The sequence below is a fragment of the Hippichthys cyanospilos genome, chromosome 2 (assembly GCF_059441005.1).
Source record: "Hippichthys cyanospilos isolate Australia breed blue-spotted pipefish chromosome 2, RoL_Hcya_1.0, whole genome shotgun sequence".
NCBI classification, from domain to species: Eukaryota; Metazoa; Chordata; class Actinopteri; order Syngnathiformes; family Syngnathidae; genus Hippichthys; species Hippichthys cyanospilos.
Genome location: NC_142370.1, coordinates 8,161,981 through 8,185,444, shown reverse-complemented (window position 1 = coordinate 8,185,444; position 23,464 = coordinate 8,161,981). Strand labels below are relative to the sequence as shown.

General features: G+C 38.2%; 2 protein-coding genes across 4 annotated transcripts in view; one reads left to right on the top strand and one right to left on the bottom strand.

The window, feature by feature from the left end:
- Nucleotides 1–23,464, bottom strand: part of LOC148427124 (voltage-dependent calcium channel subunit alpha-2/delta-3-like) — a 100,920-nt gene that overhangs the window by 5,218 nt on the left and 72,238 nt on the right. For 2 of the 3 annotated variants that reach the window (XM_088402264.1, XM_088402269.1), the window contains 8 exons: nt 12,147–12,208; nt 11,889–11,933; nt 11,742–11,804; nt 10,888–10,958; nt 7,594–7,669; nt 7,427–7,479; nt 6,391–6,446; nt 1,874–1,988 (listed from right to left, as the gene is read on the bottom strand). In XM_088402264.1, coding sequence (XP_088258390.1) covers nt 1,874–1,988; nt 6,391–6,446; nt 7,427–7,479; nt 7,594–7,669; nt 10,888–10,958; nt 11,742–11,804; nt 11,889–11,933; nt 12,147–12,208 — 541 coding nt within the window. Of the gene's footprint in view, nt 1–1,873; nt 1,989–6,390; nt 6,447–7,426; nt 7,480–7,593; nt 7,670–10,887; nt 10,959–11,741; nt 11,805–11,888; nt 11,934–12,146; nt 12,209–23,464 lie in introns of those variants that run through there. The other variant, XM_088402278.1, reaches the window with a different exon arrangement.
- On the top strand, nt 15,932–21,531 carry lrtm1 (leucine rich repeat transmembrane protein 1). Its single transcript, XM_088402286.1, has 4 exons — nt 15,932–16,250; nt 18,911–19,295; nt 19,394–19,599; nt 20,918–21,531. Exons 1-4 carry the CDS (start codon nt 16,244–16,246, stop codon nt 21,424–21,426), a joined length of 1,107 nt encoding a protein of 368 aa, XP_088258412.1. The 5' UTR covers nt 15,932–16,243; the 3' UTR covers nt 21,427–21,531.

The following is a 23,464-nucleotide window of genomic DNA, read 5'->3' as shown; positions in this document are numbered from 1 at the left end:
TTTTTTAACTCGCCCTTATTTTTCTTTTTTCATGTCAGTTTCCATATGACAACGTAAAGTAACTTCATAAGGTGATACCAGAGTTGTAAACAATCACAATAAACACGACAGACCTCCATGACAGTTACACTTTTTTTTTTTTTTTTAATGTATGCATCCCTGCAGCGAACTGCATGAGAACTGCACACACACACACACAAACGCACGCACACACACACAGAAATATTTCCCCTGGCAGTTCCACAGCTGGGAGCAATGAAGGCCCCATCGGAGGGTTCCGGAGAACACCCCACAATTGCCTGACAGAAGAGCGCAAATTGTTAATGGGGACCACACTCATTTTCCCATTTTGAAAAGGAAGCCCCCTTTTTTCCCACCTTTCAAAACGCCTCGCATATTAAACTGCAAGCATGTGTTCCCAGACAAATGGCTTATATGGGTCATTAGTTTATATTAAAAATGTCTTTATGGATGCAGCAGCTTGTTTTAATGAGCTCTCGGAGGCCTCCTGATTTCAATGGAGTATTGCAAAACTTTTGAGTGCATGCCTGCTGCTGCTCTAGTTTCCCAACCTTTACGAAACAAAAGAGCTTTAAGCATATATGTGGTATTTATTGAAGAATTATTCAAGTTTTATTTATTTATTCATTAATTTATCTACAGTATACGTCCTTGTAGAATTCTTAGGAAAAGTTCAGGAAGCTTTTAGGGGACAACACCATATTAAGACAAAACAAACAAAAAAAAAAACACTAAAACTAGTAAATAGCTACCCATAGTTTTCTAGGGTTAAAAAAAAAATCTAAATAACTTAAAGGGACAGTGTGTAAGATTTAGACCGTTTTTCATTACAGACAGCAGGAGGTTTTGCGGGGGCTGCATTCATTGTCCGTAGCTGTAACAAACATGGCGACCTCCAAAAAAGTGCCACCCCCCATGTAATATGATTTAATGATAACTAGAATGATGATTATATTTAAAACACTGTTGGTTATTAAGTACGCATTCATTTGCATGTTTTTTAAATTTACAATCATTTAATTTATTCCTTTTGAATGAAAAATGGTCTAAATCTTACACACTGTCCCTTTAAATGTGAAAATCTCGCTGTTTTAATTTCAAACCAAAACAAAGGCTACAGCGTGTTGTCCCTCTCAGCTGAATCGTTTATTGTTCTCTGACAAATGAAAATAAATAGTTTCCTAAAGTTAGCACGGTTTTAAATTCATTTATTTTGTATCCATCAGGCTTTGAGAAAAAGACAGATGTCGATATTTGTCACGATGCTGAATATCTGCACCAATAACAACCCCAGCCACAAATCAATCGCTCACTAAAATTAATGGCAAGTTTCCTATTGATAAAGGAGTGTAAGTCCTGGGAAAATGGGAATGTCTCACACATGAACAAAAACAAAACATATGCAAATTTGTGAATCCCAACTGCATATATGAAGATACTGTAGTTTCAAAATACAACATTACTATTCAACGAGACTAGGCTAAATATTTTAAATATTGAGTGAGTTCATATTTGTCAAAAAAATGTTCAGTTTTATGCCATCCTTGAACAGACATTTTTAGACAGGAGAGCCCTTTCCACTGGGGTAAGGGGAAATCAAAGTATGAAATGATTTTATTATTTCTCTTTGGGTTAGGATAGTGGATTTATTTATATATTTATTTTTTATGTATATATGTGCTGAGAAATGTATCATGAAATTTGTACATATGCAAATATTTTGCCCATAGTTAAAATTGCATTTTTGTCATTCATGTGGTTAGGAGGTGTGTGGTAGCACTAATTAAAAAAAAAAAAAGGAAGAAATAATGATTTTTTTTTTTGGATAAGTGGAATTGTTTGTGGCACATACTTGATACAGCCATCGCAGTCAACGTTCCCAGTGTTTTCCTTGATGGTTCTCTCCGAGACAAAAGCGGGGTACTCTGTGTCACATGGTACCTGCATGGCTCGGCCTATCCTCTGAGCTGAACAAGGGATGAAAAAAAAGAGGAAAATGAGGACATGAGGAATGGAGAAATAAAATACAGGAGTTTATGAAAAGTTCCCGGAACCTGAACGGCCAAAATAGTTGTGCAAATAGAATGCAAGCAAACAGTTGGACACACCACATCCTAGTAAACAGGCACGCTTGAAAGAAAACAGTTTTTGTGAAGCAGAGCTGTTAAACTTAGGACATGGCCAACGCGAGTCCAAAGCAGGAAGCTGAAGTTGAACTCTACTGCCTCCAAGAGGTCTTTACAGGAACAACAGCCAGGGCTCGCCCAGATTTCACTGAGCCATTTTGACAATCTTCCACAAATCCCTCTTTAAAATGTATATATATATATATATATATATATATATATATATATATATATATATATATATATATATATATATATATATATATATATATATATACACTGCATATATATGACATTTATATAAATTGATTATTAAATTAAAGCCAAAATTAAAAGGTTCACCTGCATCCACCCAAAAATGCCATCGATGTTGTCATCATTTTATCACGCGTGTATCATGCACTCAGCTGTCCAAGAGAATTAAAAACGTTTTCACTTTACGTAAACTATTGATTTGCAAAATAACGGTCATTGAAAATGTATAGTACCAGTTGTTCATTTGCAAACAATTTCAAATTCAAGTTCTCTCAAACACATTAAACGGTCAAAACATTTTTGAAAAATCATTCCGTGCACAAAATCACATCCACGTCATGAGATGTGCGAAAAGTTCCCTACTTTGAAGAATCTGAAACCTAATTTGGTTTGAATCATATCATACATTTTAATAAACAGTGACGTGTTACTCTAGTTTTCATCTATATAGAAAAGAATAGAATACAATAGACCATGAAATTAGGAAACATGCTTCCATCTGTGTATATTAAATACAAATGAACAGTAATAGAATGATTAGAAATCCTATTTTTCAGCTTATCCTCATAAAGTAGAGACAATATCAAGATGTGAAAAATGTTGATTTCAATAACATTCTTTTACTTTAGTTGTTGCTGCATTGTTTGGATGATTTCATTATTCATTTAGTGAAGGAGAAATATTAAAACGTTAATTTTGAAGGCGTTTTTAAACTGTTGACTGTTGTTGACATTGGACATGTTTTATTTAATGTTACAAGAGCACTCTAATCTTCATATTTACAAAGCCATTTAGAAAAACAAAAAACACTGTCGATTCAATACAAGTACTCTTTATTTTCCTAAGTCAGCGAGAGCCACAGCAGAAAGATGAAAGCGACACGTGGGTCTCTGGAGCCGTGGATTGCACACCCCTGAACAACGGTGTAAAAAATGTTCAAACGTTCTATGCGGGTCAATGTTCCAAGACATCCTTATCAAAGCAGGAGCTAATCCTACTTTGCATGTCAGAAATAAACATTTGAACATAAGTGGCATCCTTTCATAAGCTCTGAGCACATTTTCCCGAGCAAGCCTTGAAGGGAAGGTGGATTATGTGTGTAATTTGAATGTGCTTGTTTAATTACTGGCCGCCAATGTGTGTGTGTGTGTGTGTGTGTGTGTGTGTGTGTGTGCGTGCGTGTGTGTGTGTGTGTGTGTGTGTACAACGCCTGCATGTATTAACGTGTGGGATTAGTTCAACGTGGTAAATGTAGCGGATGAGTTTACAGGCGGCTAAATCTGGGATGCCACCAGAAGGGCCATGACCCACCTATATAAATTTGCTTACCATCCTGCTCTTTTTAGTATTTTTACATATGGTTACAGAGCTGGTTTATTTTGAAGTGCAAAGGTTGTGAATCTTGCACTTGTGAATGTTGCAAAAATGGGCTGCACAATTAATCAAATTTGAATCGCGACAATTAATTAAGCTGATCCAGGGCGATATTAACATTTAAAAAGTGGACTACTGTACCTGACTTGTTAAATCAAGCGCTTTGTCATCCTACCACCAGGGGGAAATGTTTCCCACATGTTTGCATCATAAAAGCTGAGGCTTTTCTCATCCTTATATATTATTTACCAGTGTGAAACGGCATTGAATTTCTCACCTGAATCCTAATATATATATACAATGCTAGCTGTTAATTGAGACCCATTTTGAAAAATTGACCAAAAAATTTGAATATTTTCAGTTTGAAATGACTGAAAATGACATATTTTAACTACTGATTGATTAAAATGTGCTTAAAAGAAACAATGTGCTCGATTCTAAGTAGGTTTCATTTTTTTCATTGGTTTGCACTCAGCAAGTAAGTTAATTCTTTAATTTATTAATTTATTTGGATTTATTATTATTTGTTATTATTATTATTATTATTATTATTATAAGTTTCAAGCCTTGAATCCATGTTTATATGCTGCTTGTGAAAAAAAAAAAGAAAAAGGGGGGCGATAAGTAGACATGTTTGACCAAACATGATGAATAATGGTGATTTCAACATTGACCAAAATAATCCTGATTATTATTTTGGTCAATATAATTGTGCAGCCCTAGTGCAAATGTTCTGCGCCTCAGTATTAATTGTGCTCTTTGTATTTTGTACTGGAATGTTTAAAATGTGTTTACTAAAATATTACTATAACTAGCAAATAGCATCGAGTTAGTGGGTAGCATTTAAGTTAGCAATTAGCACACTAGCGTGCTCGAAAATATTAGCATGATAGCAGACAAGTAAGGCACAAACTTTTGTTGCATTATATTTTACAAAGCCATTTCAAGTGTTTTTTAAACATATTTTATGTTATAGTTTTAAACCTTTTATCTACATGCATCTACTGTGAATTAAAGTGCAATAATCATGAAGTGATTGAAGGAGTTATCTACCAGTCTTGCCGCTGCAGAGGATGTAGTAAGTGAATAGTAATATGCCTTATGCCTTATAGTGGCTTTTAGTTTTGGTGTGTCCAAGATTTTAAGTGGACACCCTCTTAAAAAAATAAAATAAAATGAAATAAAATCAGGCACTACTAAGCTAAATTTCTGTGTAGCATCTTGGTGTGACGGACCCATGTAGGCATTGTCAAAAGCTGGAGAGAGCACTGCTAAGGCCCGAGGGCAGCCATCTGTGAAATTGTCTCGACTCTTTGGGAATAAGCGGCGCTCAGCTTCCCATTATTCACGATAAGCACATGTCTGGAAAACACTCACTTGTTTTCATACAAACACAAAATGTTAGCATTCATCAGAACTCAACTTTAAACCCACATAGGCGTTCGGCATTCCCTCGGCCACATTATAAATGTTGAAGTAATCATATCAAACGGGTGTCCATGGGAAGAAAATTTTCGCCGACAGGAAAAAAAAAAAAAAAAACCCACATGTTCATAGTGGATATTGCTTACCGCAAGCTCCAACAAAATGCACACTTGTGTACATTCCATATATGCCATTCTTTGTGGACATATTAAAAAAAATCAAAAAACAAATGTGTGTGCTGAAAGACACAGAGCAGGGCTCATGTCAATTGCATGTATTTTGCTGGTTTTGTTTTTCCTTTTTGGATTCATGTTCTGTTTTTCCGTGGTCAAACTGACGTACAAAGTCAAATTCAGGACTGGTCTTCTTTCATTCACGTTTGTTCTAACACTTTATGGATCACTTTACCTTTTGCTCTGCGGATGGGGCTTTCCAGATGGAAAAATCCGTCTTAATAGGCATGTTTGATATCACTTTTTTACAATCCGATACCAGAACAAATACTCAGCACCACAAATACTGTATGTTTGATACATAAAATTTCCTAAAAAATAATGGCAAAATTTCACTTCCAATGTCACATTTTTTTTTATGCAGTCTCACTAATTTAAAAACAGTATTTGGATTAATATTGCCTTTGAGGAATGTAAATCAAGCAGCAAAATCCAACTATTTTAATTCATAGTAGCGTGTGGCCATATTGCCAATTATTGTCACCTGAAACTGACATCACAGTCAGGGCTTGGATATGAACATCACATGACCAAACTCAGCAAACAGATCAGCCATAATTAGTCGCTACATGAGCTCTAAGCAAATGTGATATCATTTTTGGTTGACGCTAAGTGGTAAAATGACCGTCCCCTAAGAGGGATAGAAATGGGTGCATTTTGCTGTTAAATTCATGTTCCACAAACTACACTGAATTCCACATTTAGACTAAATAGGACGCATTGACCAAATTGTCAAGATTTTTTTCATGACTTTCCCTTTAAGTCATATCGTAATGGAATAACATACTCCGAAAAAAAAAATAATTGAATGTGGGCGATAAAAGGTATAATTCATTTTCTGATATTGTTTGTGTGATATTGTTTCCCCCATTATAAATAACAAGAATGAATAAAGTGAAAATAACTGCTCACCCCTGAATGTGTGTGTGCCTGTGTGTGTGCGTTTCTGTACTTACCTTTTGCAGTGAGGTCAGACTGCCACCAGCTATACAGGTTGAACTCAACCAAAAATCTATTAAATGAAAAGAATATGGTGTGAAACATTAAATATATAATGTAATTTAATACACACTGTAACAGAATGGAGTGCGGCCATCGGTCCATACACATTCAGAATTTCTGCAAGTATTTATCATCTGCAAATAAAGTTTAAAGTACGAGTCAGGGGTGGTGGTGGGGTGTGAGTGTACGGGGGGCTGCACATCTGGGCTACATTCTCATATTTAACAGAAAGAACAACACTGTTGGAAGCCGAAATAAAAGAGGTAATATTTCAATGAAAAGACCAACACAGCATAATATTCATTATTGCCTTGATATACAAGGGCAATCCTTATCAAATGGGGGGGGGGGGGGGGGGTGTCAGACACTTTGATTCACTTTACAGTGATTCTTTCTTTTGTGTACTCATTCAATGCCAGGGACGTGCTTTCACTTTTATTTTTTTTAAGAAGCCGTACATTCAATCCCAGATACTTAAGTATCGGGAATTATGTCCTTAATGTAATTGATTTAGTACTAATGTGTCTAAAGTTAAATGACCGGACTCTTAAAAAAAAACGTGAAAATACGTCCCTGGCATTAAATGAGTTAATGTTAAAATGGCTACAGTTTTAGGTATACTTATACCATTTTTTATACATAATTATCTTAATGATAGTGTGAGCGGAGAGGGGACAAGGCGCGAAATATGTACTCTTTCCTAGGGGGGGGGCTTTGCAAAATATATTTGAGAGGCACTGCACAAGGGTGACAATCAAACACCCAGGAACATTCTGTCACCACTGTGTGGCATCATTGGCATGCATCGGCGATAAAAGAACCTGCAGGCAAGGCAGAAAGGAGTGGTACTGTAGCCATGCATGAGTGGAAGCTCACAACAAATACACACATGCCCAAAAAAACACATCAAGGCGATTATATCCTTCGCCAGTGTCAACTCTACGCGTTGTCTACGACAAGTGGACGCAATGCTCCCACATCCCATCTTACATGACCAGCTCTGTGAGGAGCCACTTGACAGCAGAGAGGAAGGCAAAGTAAGGCTGAAGGAGAGAAAAGATCAGACAAGGTGTTCTCAAACCAAAACAAACACAAGTTTCTAATCTCCATGTAGTGTCATTCAAAGACTGTTCATAGTTGACAAGTACAGAACTTACGTCCAACAGTGTGTGTCCACTGTCACTGCTCTCGGAATACACCCAACACAGAGCCTGGTAGTCATAAAGCGTCACCCTGAGTAGATACAAAAAAGCCCTGATTAGCTGGTTTGTAACGAATGAGAAAAATAAGGGTGAAATCAGTAGAATTAAAGGATGCAAACCTTATTTGGCCGTTTACAGAATATAAAAGTTAATAGTAGTAATTAAGTTGGTTAAAAGTATGTTTTAAATACAAATAATACAACTAAAAAAAGAACACATTGCACTCTGTGAAACCATTATTTTTATTCTACAATATTTATTTTATTTGCTGTTTACATTAATTGAATATGCACCAATTGGAGCAGCACTTCTGATGTTGTGTACAAGCTGTACAATGACAATAAAACATTCTATTCTATTCTAATCTATTTAATAAAACACTTTTTTTCACTTCACATGTGCTAAGGGCTCAGGTTACAACCAACCAATAACCAGCTGGCAAAGGTTACATGTGCGAATTTCAACATTTTGTGAGCCGCCTTTGGAAAACTTTATAGGCAAAACACCAGCCAAAAATGTTAAACATTTAAACTCTGTAGTGTATATTAGCAATACAAAGTGATTTTAATCAAAGTTTTTATCAAAAGTAATCAAATAAAAACTATTTATTGCCCCTTAAGATATTGTCTCAAAGTACTTTGCTGCCACCTGGTGGCGAAGAGTATTTATTACATGATAACACTGACACTACTCTCACAGTCGACCATGTCACATTATGTTTACAAAAATAAAATAAAAAAAAAAAGTGAAATGGAATCATTCCCCACATTAGACTATATATTGCGGAACCTTACACTGTGTTACATCACCAAATCTGGAAAAGCGGTGCACTTATTTTGAAGAAAGTCATACCTTCAGTTATGGAAAGGGTGTGCACATTTGTGCAACCGCATTACCACATCAAATTGCTTATTGTCATGCCTCCCTAAAAGATTCCTTTTTAATTGAGTCATATAGGTTAACATTCACATTAAGGGCAAAAAAGGTTGTAATACCCCAAAAACACAGAGGTGTGTCAACTTTTTTTGTTATTCCACTGTTTATGTAATGAAGCATTCTTTCACAATCTTATTAACTCATATATGTTACATTGTGGATGAAAGTACGTAACAACTAGTAATATTTGTCAAGGTTTGTGCGATGACTTTGGAAAAAGCAAAACTTAAAACTAGTTCAAAAAGAGCCCTTTGAGAGACGGCGACACGGTATGCAAATTATATGGAAAAAGTGAGGGAGGAACCACATTGCAAAGTTGAGACGTACAAAATCGTCTGGCGCTAGCTGCCTGTGAACATTATATGACGTAGCTTGTATGTACAAACACGATTCAGTCGGGGACTTTTGATCTACGGGTATATTTGACAGGACCATTTGGTTTGTCTGAGGGGACCAGGTTAATCCGCAGCCTCGGGTCACATTAAATATTCAAGTCGCAAAACGGGACGACACAGCTGCTACGCGCCACCAGGAACCAATTAGCACTAAGCCAGAGCCCATTATGTTGTAAGCAGAAAACCTGTACTCATGTCCAATGGTGATACATCATACATGTTATTTTACCGGAAAACTTTAAACGTTCTCAACAATTTGCCTTTCTAACGCTCGCGTCAGGAAACGATCGTCACTTTTAATCGTCAGATTGGGATGAAAACAAAACTGGAGTTGATCCTGACAAATATGTGGGAAGCTTGCGTTGAACTCAATTAAAATAAATCCAAATCAAAAGGGTTCACGTCAGCGCATTGATTCAGGACAGCTGGTGACGCTCGGAAAGGGTTAACAAGGCACTGCTTTCGATCTACAAGTGATATTATTCACGCATCACGTCATGCTCAATTTCAAACTAATCCCCATCATCCAAGCCATGAAGATTCTCTCAACGCTCTCATGGGCCTCTTTGACAATCTGGACTCGCAGGACTTGAGATTCATCCCTATTAATAACTTAGATGATATCCATTTTGTCACACAAAGATGAAAAAAGAAATATACACATAACCCATCCTTGATTTCCTACAAAAATGTGGCGTTGCCTATGCAGTGCATGCAAACATTTTCTCTTAGCAAAAGGGATGTACTGTACGCTGCAAAGTCAATGTTTATGCTGCCTTTCAGCCTTGATTTCTTTACACAATCGGCATTCATTGTACAGACCTAAAGTAAAAATCAATTTTTAGAATAAAAAATTAAGAGGTTTTTGTGTTATTTTGCTTGTAAATATCATTTGAATGACTAAATCGGTTGCACGTAGTTGAGCAAAGCATTTTGGGGTGCCTTTCCATTCAAGTAACCAATGGGCACATCACAAAGTGACAATGTTACACTTTGCATTTTACTTAGCCAGGAAATGCAGGATAGACAGATCGATGATAGACTTACATAGCAACAATTTAAATTTTCGGCTTGAACAAAGGGTTGACCAACTGAAACGAAAAGGGGTGGCAGGTACCCAAGACTGATGGAGCAGCAACAAAATGTAAATCACTCACCTCTGTTTTTTGTGTTTTGAGTGTTCTACATAACTTACATATACACTTTAACGCAAATATTTTTTTACGAGCATCTGAAACATCCCAAGAGTTCTTCCCTTTGATAAAACAGAACAAAAACAGTCAAAATGTCTTTTTGATGGCAAATTAACAGTTTGCGTATGCATACAACAGTTGGCATATAATTAGCATCATGTATCCATTCATTAAAAAAAAAACAGATCAAAATGTTGTCACTGGCACACAACCTAAGTATTTTACGTCGAATATTCTCGTCCATGGCACTGAAAGAGTTAATACCCTTTCCTAAGGCAGGATAAACACTTTCTCAAAACAGTTTATGCCACATTAGCTACCGCACTAAAAAAAAACAAAAAACAATCCAAGATTAGTGAATGAATAGCATTTGCAAAGTATCGTAATATCAGTCATAGGACTACACTATATAGCGTATGCAGGATTTTTTCTTAAATCACAGGACGCCAGCAAACTCTACAACAAGCTTAGCATCAGCAAATGTGTGCAAATTCTATACGTGTCAGTGATTTCCAGTTTCTCCGGCATTTCAGCAAAAGATTTGCGGTAATCCCCAAACGAAGAACACGGCGCAAAGGGTCGGAGTTCGCCACTTAATGGCTCAACGTGATTGGCCAAGTTAAGAGCTGTCAGCGCCGTCTGAGACATGCGCTCATTCTGTGGCCCGTCTGTGTGCCATGACATTATATGTGGATTTTCTAACACCCACACAAAATGAGACGTACCTCTTGAAAGAGCCCATCTGCAGAAGCTTACTCATGACAGCCCCTTCGGCTTCTCCGAAAAAGGTCCCCGTCTGTAAGGAAAGACAGGAAAAAGTCAAGTCCAATCACCACAAGTTATCTCATAGCAAGTCCGTCAGGAACAAGTCTCGACATGTGTCTCCTCATGAAAGAATACCGAGCGAACCCCACATGAGCAAGCACTTTGGCAACAGAAGAAATGAAGAACTCCCTCTAAAGAAAGAAATCTCCGACTGCTTGGGTCAAAATAAAGAAGGATAGAGGGGAACCAAATAGAGAGAAGTGGAAAATGGAATAACACATGAAATTATTCATGCCCTTAACTGTATTTGGACACAATGAAGGCATGTCTTTTCATTTTGTCATACATATGTACTGTTCTCATACATTCAAGTCATCATTATCCGAACCACTTGGGGGCAGTGTTGACAGTTATAAAATCAAATACTGTATAGTGAACCTTCCTATTGGGCACACGTTACAAAAATGAATGTTTCAAATGGATATTATGGACTACATTGAGTTTGTACACTAGCGATAGTCTCAATGCGAAGTCAACCCCCCCAAAAAATTCTCCAAGGAAATTAAACTTAACAAGATCAGGATTCCTGGAGCCGATCGCGATTGCCGAGTTTATATACAACCGATAACCAAGCACCGATCAGATCGTAAGATGAGGCGGTATATCTATTTAAGTAACTTCTTTACAGCAGCGAATTGTATACTGTTTACATAGTTTCCATAATTTCTTTAAATTATGAGTCTGCTCATCACCAACAATAACCATCCGTATTCGTCAGACTTATAATTGACCTCAAAATATAAACGTGTCTAACCAGAGTATAGTCCTCTGCCACCAGAATGAAGCCATTGTTGTCAATGAGGTAACAGTTAATATTCTGTTGAAAGAAACAAACAAAACAAACCATCACATTCAAGGTCAAGCTGATGTGTAAGAAAGCGTCGAGTGAAAAGGAACAAACCTCATCATCGCAACTTATGGAGCATTTCCCATTAAGAGCAGCACACTGAAAGAACAAAAGTATGTGCAGTGCAATATTAGGAGGGGCAACAACATCAATAAACGTTGTGAAGAAACTTTAAAAAGTCCATCTTCTGATAAGAGGCCAAAATGAACCCACCTATGCTTTATATATTTATTTATTTACAGACATTTATGTACAGACATTCAAACCCAGGTACGTACAACTTTGTTGTTTGTGATATTTATCTTTGTGTACCTGTCTGCTGGCTGTCCAGAATTTCCTCTGAAAGAAGTCTAGCTTCATTTGGATTCCCACGGCTGAAAAAAACAAAACACCGCAAGTAAGTCGAGGCATAAAAGCCATTGCTTGGGATTTAAATGAATAAAACGTTAGAAGATTAAATACAATCACTTAATTGTATACTGTATTTGCATGTGAAGAAGATTTGGTACTTCATGATGTGCATGACTGGCACAAAGCATGTTGAAAATCCCCTTTTAACAATAGGCCACACCTTCCTGAGGCAACTGGTGCGATTCTCTGTTTTTTCTTCTTTTTTTCCAAAGATGAAAGCCCTGTGATTGCTTTTCAGCCATCTACCACCTTTTAGTGCCTAAGCATTTTTTTTGGGGGGGGGGCATTCCAGCATTTTCACTCATCTTTCAAGACCAACATTGTATTTCCTGTCATGTCGATGTAAACACAGGTGGCATTCTTTAAAAGATTAATTTCCATTCCTTAACTTGAATAACAAGTATGTAAGGTATGTGTAGTAGGTATAGCTTTCTTCCCAAATGTGAGCAACACTGCCATCCAATGGTCACAGTTCATCACTACAGTGCTCACTTGGCTTAAAGGGACAATGTGTAAGATTTAGACTGTTTTTCATTCAAAAGGAATAAATTGAATGATTATAAATGTCAAAAACTTGCAAAAAAAATGTGTTCTTAATGTTTTGAACATAATCATAGGTCTTGCTGTCATGAAATGGGGGATGAAAAATGGTCAAAATCTTACACATTGTCCCTTTAATATTTTCATGAAAAGAAAAAAATGTATTTGACAAAAATTCTCATCATTGGCACACAGCATAAGTATATTAAAAGACGAGAATTCTCATCCATGGCACTGAAAGTGTTAAATAATGTAAATGATGGCAATTCACACACATATGAAAGCTAACAAAATAATACTATAGAACATCCTCCAAAGGAAACATTTTAGCACACTTTAGGAATAAGTTCCTTCATATTTCAATTAACTTGCTCTTATTTTGAAAGGAAAATGCATTGTTTGAGTGAAAGCATTAAATTAGATTCGCTTTGTAGGAATTGTAGTTTTGTTTTTGTGCATGTTTGTGCGATTGTTATGGACAGCGGTGTGCTGCTGTGGCCTGTTTTAGCTGTCGCCCAGAGGAACAGGTGCAGATTATCTCATCATAAGCTTTGCCAGATCCCTTCAGCAGCCCACCATTTCTACACCCACTTGGAAAACCCAAGAGAAAAAGCTAATTTAAGACGCTGGGCAATGGAAAGAGAGCCTAGTTCAAAACAGATACTATGAGTTTTTATACCCTGAATAAAACAGACAACAGAAATAGTGACTGTAAGGAATACAATTAAAAAGGGTGGGAAACATGCAATTCCCATGTGGAATGAATGGAAATCTGTCAAATCGCATTACAGGTAAAAAGAAACAGTTGAATTGTCTTCTGGTGAGAATTCTGTGTACGAAGACTAAGGACCTAAATATGTCATGCTGAAGTTTCTGCACTGTAGGGAAGAATTAAATTTCCCTAGGTATGATTTACACATGTGGGGGTGACCAGTATTATGCTCTGAGCTGGCTTTATGAATCCAAAGATGAAGAGTCGTAAAATCCACTCCAAATCCACCCATCGCCAACATCCCATCAGCACAATCCCAGGCAGGAAGCGATGACAACTGGCTTAATGCCTACAGTTAATTGGAATTCTACTTAGGACTGGAAAACCCAGACATTTGAGTGAGTGTGTGACCTAATACTGATGTATATGTGTGTGGAAGTGTGTGTGTATCACGTGGACTTCTTGGGAAATAAATTACAGTATATGGGCATTCTTTTTAATAATATTATTATTACTGTTTTGTCTCATTTGATAGAACTACCTTGATAGTTTTTGTACTAAATGACATAGGTCCACCTCCCGCCCTAGTCGGTGTGACGCGATCTCGTTTGTTCGTTTTGGGTGAACGCGCCAAGCAATCTGAATGAAGACCAAGCAGTCAATCAATGTACTGTACTTTGAGTAGCTCTGATTGGCTGGATTTGTGGCACATTCGTAACATGTGTGCCACACGAGTGTACACAACTCTGGCGAGCGGAGAGCTCGTTGTTGAACGAGGGCGGGGGGGATATCGTGAGTGATCAATGAGAGAGCAAAATGTTTTTCTGTGCTCAAACTACATCGTTGCTCAGCAAAACTCTTATCATTGTTCTCTGTGCTCAAAATCAATTCTTGCTTGCTCAAAATCTTTCATTGCTCGCTCGCGATGGTGGCACAAATTCAGAGTGTCCAGGCCTACTGTCCCAAAGTGAGCTGGGATAGGCACCAGCACGCCTGTGACCCTTGTGAGGATAGGCGGCCATATAAAATGGATGGATGTATCATTTTAGAAAAGTACAATTGGGAGGAAGAAAGAATTATACAAGCAAAAGACTTGACAACTGGCTAGTGTAATCAGATTGCAGAATGCTCATTTAATGTTCATAGAGATAGGTCATTTTTCACCTCCATGATTTTCATGGCGCTTTGCACAATACCAAGATTTGATGGCATACTTGACTAGACTGTTGATTCTATGCAATCTAAGCATTATTTAACAATTGAATTGAATTAACCTAATGTTTTGACGCTAACAGCCACCAAGAAACACTGATAGCAAGCACTGCAAGCACTCAGAGCATTTTTTAATCATATTTTGCTAAGTATTAATAGGAAATCCACATTTTCCCTTCTCACTTATTTTTTATTATTCATCCAAATATTTGGCCAATAAGCCGATGTGATTCTGACAAACCTGACTGTGGTTCGTGCGACTATTTTACAACGGCGACAGGTCATGTATTAAGAGTGCTCGTTGAACTGGATGACACACAATATCCACAAATCCATCATCAAGTACTTGTCGACCTGATGTGAATACATGTGCACTGATCTATTGTGTTTTTAAATGCATAGTAATTGAGCCTTGGGCTAACCCTGAGCTGGGTCATCTTCTAAAATTGAATTGCCAAGGCAATGAATACGCATTAGACGTCGTGACCATTTTGAATGTCAGGTAGGAAAGAAATGCATTCAACCATAAACAGGATGGGAAAATGGATGGCGAAGGAGGCAACAAAGCGGGGGATATGAGGGCTTAAATGTGGTAATAACCATTCAAAAAATCTTACCCTTCATCCATTAATGCCTCTCCTTCAAATGACCCAAGATCTCAAGAGAGTTTAGCAGAAAGAATTGAATGTAGATTGACTACATCTTAATATCATGCTTAGTCTATGTGTGTGCATGTGTGCAATGGTTCCATTTTGATTCTATTTTACTGTGCTGGAAGCTTATTTTGCCTGCGTCTCACGCGTATTGGCATTAGACCATGCCACCACACACACATCCCCCGTGCGTTCTTGCACATTACATTATTCGAACGTTACAATCCAAACTCAACTTTAAGCTCTTGCCAAAGAAATAAGAGCGCTGGTGAATGTCATAGTGCATGTGGACCCGGTGATTTAAGAGGCACAGCTGTCCGCCGGGATATGACACTTTACTGATATAACTATGGACAGGCGGAGGGAGTAAGCCAGCAAGCAGATTTGCCTTTAGAAAAAAAACAACAACAACAACAAAAAACACAGCAGGGTCGAGGGAGAGAAAAATATGTTGAAGCAGAAAAACAGTGATGGAAAATAAAAGAGACAGAAAGAAACATGCTGAGAGAGAGAGAGCGAACGAGAGAGAGAATGAGAGAGAGAGGGAGAGAGAGAGAGAGTGTGTACGTGTGTTTCAGTGATTCTGACTGTTAGGCTGGCAGTAAGCTCCGTGTTCTCATCCAGACCCTCTGATGGGCTTTCTTGCTTGTAGGCAGTGTTGAGGATTCAAAAAGCAGCGCCGCCTCATCTTATCTTGTTAAAAAAAAATGCTCATATGACCATATTGGCCAACCAAAATCTGAATAAGGACATCCCATGTCAGCCTCAATGACAGCTAATGGAGCCTGAAGAAGGGCCAGTGACTAGGACCCAAAAGGGGAGCTAGGGAAAAAAAAAAAAAAAGACAGCGAACTCAACCGGTCAAAGGACATCTGGCAGCGATGAGAGGTAGGAATAGAAATGTTATATTTTGTATTAAAATTGTGTTAGTGTGCATTAATGTCAGCTGTTTAATCTCAGCATGTCACATAAACATCTCATATTGCAATGCCTTTACTATAGTAATAATGATAATAATAATATATTTGCTTTACCTATCAAAATAATTCTTGTGTATTTTGTGTTGGTTATGATATCTTCTTGAGGCAATGACTTCAAGTGTTAGCCACTTGCTGTGGGCTGCGTGTGCACATGATTACAAGCCGCACGAGCGCGCCGAGTTATTCTCCAGTGTTGACCTGGTTCTACAGCTACAATGCTTGACTGAGCCGATGTTCTGTTTATGTGTGGCCATGCAAGCATGTATATACATGTGTCGGCACACTCTTTCAAGGAACGCTTCGGTATGAATTGCAGTTTCTGGACAATCATACTATATTGAGATATATATATTGAGTTGATTTTTTTTATCAAGCGCACAACATTGCTGTTTTGATTTTACTTGCGGGAAGTCACACTATGAAACTGACCGTAATGAATGTGATCACGTATTTGGCTGACATGGTGAAAATAGAGAAGAACTGAGCTACACATGATTCTTGACTTTCCCTTCTAAAGTTTAAGTTTGCTGATATCGAAGAGAAAAACATTGTGTAGCCAAGCAATCGGTTCACAATCTGTAAATAGACTCAAATTAGTTTGCGCCATTCACAGGATTGGGCCTGAACTGCATCTCAGTTAGCCTCCAGCTAGTCCAGCCGGTGCTATAAATACTGCTGTGATGTTCCAGGAGGAACGGACATATGAAGTCAACTCGAAAGGAATCAGACACCCAATATCTGCTATGCATAGATTTGTGTGTGGGCAGCGAGTGGGTGAGGGGTTGAGAGTTTGTGATTTTGACGTCACAGAGGGCCCCTGGCGGGTCAGGGAGGTGGGAGTCAGCATCATTCTTATGCATTATACTCAGAACTTTGCCACACTCGAGATAACTTGAAAAAATTGTTCAACTACTCGCTCTGTTAAGTGTCAGCAAGGTTATATTGGAATCAGTTGAATCAAGGGGTTTTGATTATCACGAGTATCATGCATTCATAAGAAAATGTGGATACACTTAAAATGGACTGAACTTGGCATTCCGGAAATATTGACTGCTAATATACAGAACATAAATATAATGCTCCTGTTTAGTGATCTAAATGGAAATGTGGAGCTGCCAGTGTTGACGATATAATTTTGACTTGCAAATATCTATTTAGCCTACAAGCAGTACATTCGGACATATTTGGAAGTGTAATTTCAAATACATTGGAATGCATCTGCAAGTACATTCGAACAGTATATATATATATATATATATATATATATATATATATATATATATATATATATATATATATATATATATATATATATATATATATATATATATATATATATATTATAAGTATGTTTGAACGTACTTATGAATACATTTGAAAATGTTTCCAAATAGGTTTAAAATGACTTGAATATACATTTTAACTAGGGGTGAAACAAAAACGTTTTCAATCGGAAAATCATGTTATTTATGATTTTAAAAAATGCATTACATCATATGCTCTGCTACTTAGCTGCATCATACTGAATCGAATCGGAATCCCACTGAGTCAATCCGAATGGAAGCATTCCATTTTCAAATCAAGCTTTCCTCGTCTCATTTTACACCAGAGATGGGAAAACACAGACTCATGACAGAAAAGTCACAATTTTATTTAAACTAGCAACTCAACTCAGACTCATCCAATATAGACTAGACACTGAGTTGACACTGACTTTGGGGATTTGTGAACAATACAAGTATCTATGTGGCTTGCTCTCATTTTTGCTTCATACTCAGGGACTTGGCCTTGAGTTGGACTTATGGTCAAGGACTTGAGACTTGACTTAGTCTTGGAGCCTAAAAATCTGGAATCTAAAGACTGGAGCTCGATTTGACCTTTAAAGCAGTGGTTGTCTAACTGGGTTCGATCGAACGCTCAGAGATCAATGAGTCTGCCTCAAGGGTTCTGTGGAGCCTCCGCAACGGAGGGCGACACACACCCAACTCAGTGTGTCCAATCGTAAAGACACACTTGGCGCTTTACCATCACTGGCTGCGGATGATCACGTTACATTGCTTGGCCAGTCAGTGCTGGGGGGAATTTAGTGCACTCAGTATTCAACGTGTGACTGATATGTCTATGTCTCTAAATTAAAAAACAAACAACAAAAAAAACATTTTTCACTAAAGAAGTGTTCAGCTAACTGGTGGGGTTCATTTCTAACAACGAGGTTGAGAACCACTGCCTTAGAGACCTGTTCCCATCGCTGTTTAGCTTTCCAGTCTCCACCTATCCGAACCCATATCATATTGTCATTAGTAAAGAGATGCACACTTCTAGTTTGATTTTATGTATGTATGTGCTAAATACGTTCAAACAAACTAACCAGGAAAACGTTTGCATTCCAAAGAGGCAGTTCCATGCTTTTGTATATTCACATTTGAAGGCTGCACACCTCAGATGTGTAATTATATGTTTATTCATGCTAGGGGCTTTTAAGTGCAGTACATCATTCAAATTATTTTTAAAACCTCATTTTAAAATTTCAGACGTCTCATTTATAATGACAAATTTCTTTCCCCGCAGTGATACTGGTGTGTTGCCTTCTCTCCCTCGGCTCGCTGTCACGTGCCTGTCCAAAAGAGTGCAGCTGCAACATAAACACCAAAGCTGTGGATTGCCGGGGTCGAGGCCTGTATGACATTCCCCGACGATTACATCCAGACACCCAAGAATTATATCTCCAAGACAATCGCATCAGAGGCCTCGGATCGATGGCTTTTCGAGAAATTCCCTACGTCCGCATTCTCGATCTATCAAACAATTCCATAACATCTGTTTCCCCAACTGCTCTCTTGGGGCTCAGAACTCTGCAACATCTCAATCTCGCCTACAACAGTCTGAGAGAGCTTGATAAGCGGTTGTTTGGACCCATTCACTCACTTTCACACCTTGACCTTTCACACAACAGGTTAGGCGTCACAATTGTCTCCATCGGTCCGTGAAAGAATTTTAATCGTTCTGGTTTTTCAATTTCATTTTGTCTTCTTACTGTGTGTCTTCACTAAGCCTGTGGGGTTTGTCTGGAGCCATGGGAGAAACTCTGAGGAACCTGAGCCACCTGGGGCTGGCTCACAACAGGCTAACACGATTAGACCGATCGCTGCTGGAGGCCCTGGCCCGCCTGGACAGTCTCACGCTTCGAGGCAACCCGTGGAGGTGTGACTGCCACCTTATAGGGCTCAAACTCTGGCTGGAGACCTACCTCTTCAAAGGTGTGTGCACGGAAAAAGGTTTTGGACTATTTATTCCGGTCCTTTTTTGAAAAAAATCCCATTTGCATGCGTCAGTCAATTAACTGTTGTAAAAATGTCTTCTCAAACCTCCATCCAATGTTGCGCCACTTCTGCAGTACCTCTAGCTCATGATTTAGCTTCAGAGTGGTCGATTTTTGAAACGCAGAATTGATCAAATTATTTGATTCATTGCCCAGCCTTTGGAGCAAATAGAATCATTTTGAAACGAAAACCATTTGACTGGAAAATCGATTCTGAATTTGAGCTGAGAATCAAATCAAGGCAATAAAAGATTCCCACCCCTATTAATAATCATCATCATCGCCACATTTGTTTTGATCTCGCAGGTCAGTCTCTTTTTTACTTGAGCTCTCATTGTCTTCTGCATGTTCTCGTCATGAGAAAAAAAAAGCCTCCTTAAAGTGCTATCTTTAGGCCCTAAACAACATCAACTCTGCATTTATTTAAGTATCAGTGACAGGTCTTACACAATCAAGTAACAATGAGCCAGAAAGTGAAACGCAAAAACTAAATATTTTGGAAGATCGAGAAGAGGAACAAAATACACTTGTTGGAGGTAAACATATGAACACCCCGGGTAAAAAGTGGACTTTTCTGCTGATAAGTTATATCAGTGGTTGCGATATGAAGATGATGGATGCTACATCTAAGTATATTCTATAATATTAATAAATTTACTGTGACACTTGTCAATATCTGTTGCTGTTTTTTGCTCACATCTTGTAAATGCAGTGTGAACTTTAGACTTACTTTTTAACGTGCAATTTTTGGGACTCCAAACATTTCTGTTGGGACCCACAGCACTTTAGTAGGTTTTGGGGACCCAACAGTATCCAGAGGTAAAATGAGCAATACAGTATATATATAGCGCTATTGTGGCATGTACAGTAGGTGTAGCTTATATGACAAAATAACTACTGTACAATGAAAGCCACGCTCCCTTAAAAGCTGTAAATTACACGTACCACAGAACAGAACAAAGGGCATTAAAAGAAGAAGGCAGGGATAAGAGAAGAGCAGTGATTACCCAGAGAGCTCAGGAAAAAGCACACTGACGGAGAGACAAATAGTGACCTATAGGGAGGGAACACAGAGGGCAGCCACTGAAGTCCTAGCATTAATCATACCATACTTCGTATAGCCCATTGTATAGCATTACAGGCAAGAGTAATTATGACTGCCTCGAAAGTCCATGAACCGGTTGAAGTTGAGCTGTGACTGGTGTGGTGCCAAAAGGCTTATGAACGAGCTGATGATGTATATCTCTGCTCCCAAGGTGGCATGGTGGATGAGGTGCTTTGCAGCCAGCCCATGGAAATGAGGGACAGAGATCTGCAGAAGGTCCCTTACCAGCTCTTCCACGCCTGCATGAGCACCAGCTACCATTACTTGTTTGCCAACATCCATCATCTGGAATCGGAGAGGCTGCTGCGCGGCCACACGCACGGTAACCACGCTCATCCTTCCAGCCACGCGCTCCACGCGCCAACCGCAATGGGCGAAGGATTTGCTGGCGGAGGCGCTCACCTCCCCGAGTGCGAGACCAAGCAAAGGCAGCGGCCGGTCAACTTGCGCCACGCTATTGCCACTGTCATCATCACCGGGGTGGTGTGCGGCATCGTGTGTCTGATGATGCTGGCCGCAGCGGTGTACGGTTGCGCTTACGCTGCCATCATGGCCAAATATCAGCGAGAGCTGAAGAAAAACGAGGAGTTGGCAGCGGCTCGTGCGGCCGATCACGCCAGGCTAGATGAGAAGGAACCCTTGGAGAATGCCATTGCCTAGGAGATGACAACACCAATACTGAACTTCAAGCTTGGGCCTCAACCCTTTAACCTGATTATCTTTTTGGATGACATCTTTGTGTGTATGTTGTGTGTGTGTGTGTGGGGGGGGGGGGGGGGGGGGGTGACTTGACATTTGATGACAGCGAGGAGCTGCTAATGCGGAGTGAACATATTTGACTGCCATTCTCATTTGAACGTAATTGGAAGTATGTTGGAAGGCATTTGCAAATGTTTATATTTGGAAATATTGTGAACAAGTTAGCAGGATAAATGCTAAAACTTTCCCATTTACTTTTCCCATATTGTCAGAGGGATTTAATTTACACATGCACATACACTATGGCATGAAAACATTTTGAATGGATCAACTATGAATGCTTAAGTTTGCAACTTATTGTTATTCAATAAGGCAAATACTAAATAATAGCTGTCTTTTTTGTGTATGTAAAATGTAAATCTTTAGCATTTACCCAACAAGTCTATATTTGCAAATACGTATTCTTGCCATACAATCAAACAAACGTGAAATTACATATGTGCTAATAACATATATGCTAATACTCCGAAAATACTTGCAAATATGTTTGACAGTACTTGCAAACGTATTTAAATACTGCACGTTCTAACGTACATGCAAATGCATCCAAACTTCTTGAACTACATATTGCAAATATTTTGACTGTAGATTCGAGTACATTCAAATATACATCTAAAAATGCATTTGAATGTACAGGTGTATGCAAATATGTGAGAACGTGTATGAAAAACATGAAATGTTGGCATATATATTTGAAGCTTTAAACACATGGCAACATTTTGGAACTGAATTTGAAAGTATTCCAATACATGTGAACGTATTTTAGAAATGTGTTTAAAATGCCTTTGAATGTGAATGCAAATACATGTGTAACTACTATCACATTCAAAGTTATTTTCATGTTATGTTCCAATGGGATCGCCAGCCAAAAATGTTTACTACACGTAGGCTGCTCCACGCCTCTGTAAGGTTTTTTGAAACTCGGGTAGCTAATTGAACTCAACAGGTACAGTATTTGACTATGCACTGAAAAGAACTGGAACTCTGGGTTCTGTGAATTTTAAGCGGGCAGGCCAAAGTATTTAAATGAATATATTCCATTTTTTCTGAGAAACATATCACACAGTAGAAACAAACTGCAATATTTATTACTACTTTGTATTTGTAGGTCTTAGTAGAAGTCCGGTATTTATATATAGAAGATTTTATTTATAAATATATATTAAACCTAATATAAATTTATTTCAGGATGTGGTTGTCTGTTGTTAATTGTTTTGTTGTCCGATATCAAATTCATGTCTAAATTCTGAGTCGGCAGCTGGTGTGAGTAATGTTTTCATTTGTGATGAGGAGAAACAAAAAGAGTGATTATTATATATGCTTGAGTGTGAGTACATGTACGGATGCACATATTGTAATTGTAGAAAATTTCATTGTTTGTGCCTGATAATGTGATATAGTTTTGCAGAGAAAATATGTTTTATGAAAGGTATTTTTCTGACAACCCTTGAAGGGATGACGGGAATTTGTTTGAAGCAATAACATAATTTACGGGTACACATATATTGTTGACCATTATTGTACTGCTGCAGAAAATTACAACACATGCAAACTTTTACTGAGCAGCCAGCTGATGTGTTGTTTGTGAGTCATGCTGAGCTCCTACAATCGACAAAATAAACGGAAATATTTTAACCAACGACAGTACAGTATTTGTATTGACCGGTAAGCGGGTGGCCATTATCTGAAACAAGCAAAAATTTGGAATTTTGGCCGCACAACAAACTAACAGCAAATGATAAAGTCCCTAACACAATCCAGGGCAGGAAAATCCGTCCATCATATACTCTCGACGAAGAGAATGGCATCAATAGAAACTTTCATTGTTGTCTGTTTGGAGATTTGTATGACAAGCTGACATAGGTGCTATGAGTATAGCCAAAAGATCCTTTGGCGAAGATCTGAAAATTGTCTTTTTGTTTGCTGTTTACAAAAAAAT

What these genes read in the sequence shown, in the direction of transcription:
- lrtm1 (XM_088402286.1), top strand. An exon ending in CTTGACCTTTCACACAACAG is followed by an intron (nt 19,296 to 19,393) that starts GTTAGGCGTCAC and finishes GTCTTCACTAAG; the next exon opens with CCTGTGGGGTTTGTCTGGAG. An exon ending in GGAGACCTACCTCTTCAAAG is followed by an intron (nt 19,600 to 20,917) that starts GTGTGTGCACGG and finishes TCTGCTCCCAAG; the next exon opens with GTGGCATGGTGGATGAGGTG.